Source organism: Gavialis gangeticus, unplaced genomic scaffold (assembly GCF_001723915.1).
Source record: "Gavialis gangeticus isolate Ggan-Ray unplaced genomic scaffold, GavGan_comp1, whole genome shotgun sequence".
In the NCBI taxonomy this organism is placed as follows: Eukaryota; Metazoa; Chordata; order Crocodylia; family Gavialidae; genus Gavialis; species Gavialis gangeticus.
In genome coordinates, this window is record NW_017729022.1 from 118,382,532 (window position 1) to 118,387,820 (window position 5,289).

The following is a 5,289-nucleotide window of genomic DNA, read 5'->3' on the forward strand; positions in this document are numbered from 1 at the left end:
CATAGGGGTTGGGGTCACAAGCCAAAGAGATGGACCAGGTAGAAGGTAAAGAAATATTAACACTGGTAATGGACACTTAGCATCTTAATTTCTCCCCCACATCTCCGGAGGTGCTCCCAAATGAGCCTTTAGTCCCTAGAGTGCTCAAACAGCAGCCTGCAGCTGCCCTCTGTGCAAGTCCAGCTCCTTCAGTCCACAGTCCTGTCTGAAAGAGCCAGTGAGATCTCCAGCTCCACTGTGCACTCTTCTGTGTCAGGATGACCAGTTTCCATGTACGAGATGCTTGCTGTCCCCCTTACTCCATCCTCAAGCTTCCTTTTTGCCTTGCCCCCCAGCCCCTGGGGGTTTCTAGGAGTTGTAGTCCATATTAATAGTCAGTGCAGCTCTGCAGACGGCCCCCTGGTTCCTCCTGCTGTTCCACATGTTACATTCATATTACAAATGTTTAATTTTATATCGTACCATTATGTAAGGGAGCGGGTTGGCAACTTGTAGCACACATGCCAGAAGTGGCATGAGTAGCTTCTGTTTGTAGCATGAGGCAGATCTGGGAGGGGTTAAGTACCACAACAGCACATGGGGCAGGAAGTAGAAAATACAGCAGCATACTGGGGAGGGGGAAGGGAATGGTAGTGCCACTCAGGGAGGGTATGGGGTTAATATGTGCCATGACTGCTAGAAAGATTGGTCTTCACTGATATAAGGAGACAGCTGTGGTTCTAATGGTGAAGTACCGCATTTGGAATCCGTTTGATTCCTGAGTCTCAGACTGTGAGATCCTGGCAAGCCTTATTTTCCCAATTATGATTTGAGGGAGATAATATTTAACCTGTTTTTATAAAATTATTTGACACAAATGAAAAGTTTTTGTTATAAATGGTATTTGTTATGATGGGATGAAAAACTTGTAGACATAAAATCTTTTGATGTTATTTGCAAGTCACGGAGGTATTGTAACTACTTCCTGAATAGTTTTTTTTTGTTTCTGTTAAATTTTTCCTCTGGGTGTCATTTTCAGTTGAACATTTCACAGTAGGTTAAGACAGGAAGAGGGCTGTGTAGCAGCTGTTCTGTTGGTTAAGTGATTCATGCACAGTTTCTAAAGGATTTGGAGGAAGAAGAGTTGAATATTAGGAGCTGTCAAAATGTCTTTGCATAAATTAAGATCAGACCTGGACACAGTTTGAAATACCTTAATCCATTTTAGCTAGCCTCATTGCCCTCATTGCCCAAATCCATCTGCATTCATGGCCTTGCAACTTCACAAGCAAGAGAGAATTCAAACTGTGCAGCTGAAACTCTTAAGATTAATTGTTAGGTTAAGTAGGAAGGGAGGGGAGCCTGAAGTTTAAATATTTAAACACTGAAGCATCTTGCCTTGAAGGGTTCCTCTTTTTTTTCAACATGTCATGTCTTAAAAGTAGAAAAGGTGGTTATAGGATGAATTTTTGTCATGAAGCAGGGGAAAGATATTTTCTTTTCTAGGAGGAGTTTGCATCTTCCTAAAATTGCTGTGAATTTATCTGCATCTGAATTAGGTTCTGCCCTGTTGGCTATTTGATAGCATGGTGCTGGTGTTGGTCTTCATCGGTTTTATGGTGCTGTTTGATGGACTAACTTCTGTATGAGAGTGAAAACCGAGGTTGGGTTGCTTCCCCGCTCCCCCAGCCAAAGTACAGCATGTCCTAATCGAATTCCATCTCAAGTAATTACACCTTGTATTTCTAAAATTCCTCCCAGTTTTTAGTCTAGATTAAGTGCTAGCCACTTCCTGTCCTAAATTATTCCATAGAGTTAAAGACTTACCATCTTCTATTCTGGAGAGTTCTGTCTTGCCAAGGAGAGCAAAAGTTAGCTGGTATTTTTGGGTGGAAAGGTCCATCTAAATGAAAGTATTTTGTTGTTTCTGTTGTTATTCAAGCCTTTAGTTTTACGCTGCCTCATGTCCAAAAATCCTAAAGTGTTTTATAATTACATATGCAGGAAGCTTTTTGTCCACTATTTAATGTGAATGTTCTTGGTAAAAGGCTGCAAATGGGTATCAGTCATATACAGAAACTATCCAAGAGCTTCCTTCTTCCCCTAACTTAACCACTTTAGACACTCTTGTTTACCTGTTCTGTTCTGGGTCTCCTTTGAGGCTGCCAACAAGGTGGCCCGATGTTATATAGGTATTTTTGTCTGATGTTGGACATCTGCCTGCTAAGAGCTCAACTGCCAGGCCACTGAACAGCCTTGCAAGAGACCTACTTCAGTGTTACTGTCCTCGGATCATGATACTAATACCCCAGGGATGTTTAAGGGGTTCATGAAAGATGCTTTTGATTGATCAGTCATGTGAATTTACACTTACAATTCAAAGGAGTCTGCACCTCCATTCAGAATTTCCAAAGGGGTCTATACTTCCATTCAGAATTTTTGTAGGGTCCACAGAAGAAAAAAGTTTGCAAACCACTGCCCTAAAGAAAAGATGCTGGGTATGCATTCCCTTAAACTCTTGAGCAATTCTTACCTATTACAGCTCTGATGTACATATCAATTTATTTTTTTGTATACACATATAATTTATTTGGAAAGATAATTTGATGTATAGGTTAACAAGTTGAATATTAGTGCATGCAGCGCAGCCTAATGATTGGATATATAACTATCACTTTACCAGGGTACTTGGCAATGCTGGACACTAACTTGACTACTAATGGCTGCATCTTGGGACCAGTACTAAATCTTATTTTTCAAAATGGCAGAATTTGACTCTCCTGTTTACCTTAATGGAGCTGCCTCTCTGTGTAGCACTCTGTTGCTGGGAGACTGCAGCTAATTTTTATGGCGCACGTCAGTAGCGGTGACTCAAATTATACATTTCATCGAGTGCCTCTCTCCTCTTTGTTTTTAAACTGTCTCCTCTGAGGGAAGAGAAAATGCTTTTTGTTCTGTGGAGAAGAGTGTCCAGACCAGAGAAGATGCTTGAATCAAAAACAAAGGCCAGATTATCCTTGTGGTTGCATCACTGTCATTCCAGTGTCACCTGATGGGAGCCAGTGGCCTGACTTGAATTTACAACAGTGTAATAAAATCTGGTCCAGATATTTAGGGGAGTGCTGGAGGTGGTCTACAGTCTCCTTCAAGCTGCTGTTCCCTTCTTTGTAAACTCTCACAGCCAAAAACTGCTGAAAACAGTATGATTTCATTTTAAAGAGAAATGACTAAATGGATTCCGAGAGTTCTTTAATTGGAAACATGCAATATTTTAGTGCCCAGTGTAAACATGTAATGGCTATTGTGAGGCTCTGGTTAACGGACTTGCACAACTTCTGTGTGTCTCTATACAATGTAAGTGTCCTTTCCTTTCCTTTTTCATGTCTTTGTGACAAGGAATTTGCAGATTTGAATCTGACAGGCTGCATCGTGAGCACTGCTGCTGCAGCCTCAAACTTGCAACCTCTGGGCTGTAAACCATGCACCATGAAGGGTGAAAAGTGGGTGGAGGTTAGGTGTGGAAAAGTGTGACCAACCAGGAATATGAATGTTGAATAACTCTGACAAAATGAGTGCTTCTTATTTGCTAAATTGAGGTTCTTCTTCAGGTTGAAGGGGCTGTTTGCCTTCTCCCGGGTATTCACATCCTGCTTGGGTATTTTGGCAGTCACTGTTTTTTAATCTTGCTTGAGAAAGTGCTGTAAAATAATTTGTGTGCATGTCTGAAGCCTGCTTGCTTAAACACGCCAGTCATGTCAGCTGCAATGCGGCAGTGCTTGGTGCTAATGAGGTGAGCTGCCAGAACAGCCTTCCCCTTGTGTTCATTTTCTCTCCAGTTGTGGGAGAGTGGATTGGGAAAAAGGATATGCGTTGGAAATAGCTCTTTCTGCCCTTTCCATAATGGAGATCTGTGGAGGTAGAGAGGGCAGATTTCTCTGTGTTTTAGGGTACATGTGACTTTCTATAAAAGGAAAGCTCTGAAATGTATCTTGGGTGGGAGGAAACAGGAAGGGCAGCAGAGAGAACCTGTCTCCAGCTAAAAGCATTAATTGTAGTGCTCATTGAATGCAAAATTAAAACACATACAGCTTCTGACTCTACCTGTTGCACACCAGAGAATTGAGTAGATCAAAACTCTTATTCAGAAAGCAAATAAGCTTATTGATATGGAAAATGTTAGTTAATACACCTTGGCAAGACCCAAATTGTTCCAGTTGGCTTCCACCAGGCACAGAAATTTAAATTTGCTGTCACTGTTTTGCCCATCTTCCTGTCCTTCCTTTAACTCCTAGTCTGCTGATGGCAACTGAGATTACTCTAAATTGTACCATGGTGTGATGTTTTTGCTTCAGTTTGGCAAAGTGGAGTGAACACCAAAAATATCTCCTAGCTCCCCCTGGCCCTCCTCTGCCCAGCCTTCCTTATGAGATTTGACACTTTCCAAAAGCAGCCATATCACTCTTTCTTTCCTGCAACTTGTTTGTACTCCTGAATTTCCACCCATCTCTTCAGATATGCATGCTATTCAATTATTAGAGATTGTGAAGTACCAATTTATATTTATCTATTATCCTGGGAACTAGTTTAGGATTGTTTACTACAGATTATAGTCTATCTAATTCTAGCTTTAAATATATTAAGAGGCAAGAGCAGGATTTTTTTTCTATCTTACATGCAAAATGGTGCAATTTACCAGGTGCATTTTTGGGGGTAGAGTTCTATTTAAACGAAGTATTGTTCTTTATCATAGTAGACAAGATGGATCAGCAGTATCATCTCATTTGGTAATGATTGTTGGGCTTCTCTCCCTCTTTGTTTTGAGTCCTTGGAGTTCATAAGAATGGCTTTTCTCTCCTTCTGTTTTGCAGGTCTCCGGGTAAATGGGGAGCTTGTTACTGCTTACCCACAGGTAGTGGTGGTGCGTGTGCCAACACCCTGGGTCCAGAGCGATAGTGACATCACAGTTCTCCGTCACCTGGAGAAGATGGGTTGTCGGTTGATGAATCGGCCCCAAGCCATCCTCAACTGTGTCAACAAATTCTGGACCTTCCAGGAGCTGGCTGGTCATGGTGTGCCTCTCCCAGACACTTTCTCGTATGGTAAGCCCACAAAGTCAAATAGACAACATGGTATCCAGAAATAGTAGTTAGACTAAGTAGGAAGTCAGGTAAATTTTGGAAGTCTTTAGGGCTGGATTGCATGGCACAGCTGCCTGGGAGAAATGTGTAGTGACTGGAGCAGGTGATTGGGAATGAGGCCTCCTGGGCCACATCCATAGTTTCATAGTTTCTAGGGTTGGAAGGGACCTGA

General features: G+C 41.9%; 1 protein-coding gene across 2 annotated transcripts in view; it reads left to right on the plus strand.

Moving 5' to 3' along the window:
* RIMKLB (ribosomal modification protein rimK like family member B) overlaps positions 1 to 5,289 on the plus strand; it is a 107,412-nt gene that overhangs the window by 77,355 nt on the left and 24,768 nt on the right. For both annotated transcript variants that reach the window (XM_019516057.1, XM_019516058.1), the window contains exon 3: positions 4,848 to 5,078. In XM_019516057.1, the coding sequence (XP_019371602.1) occupies positions 4,848 to 5,078 (231 nt within the window). The remainder of the gene's footprint in view (positions 1 to 4,847; positions 5,079 to 5,289) is intronic.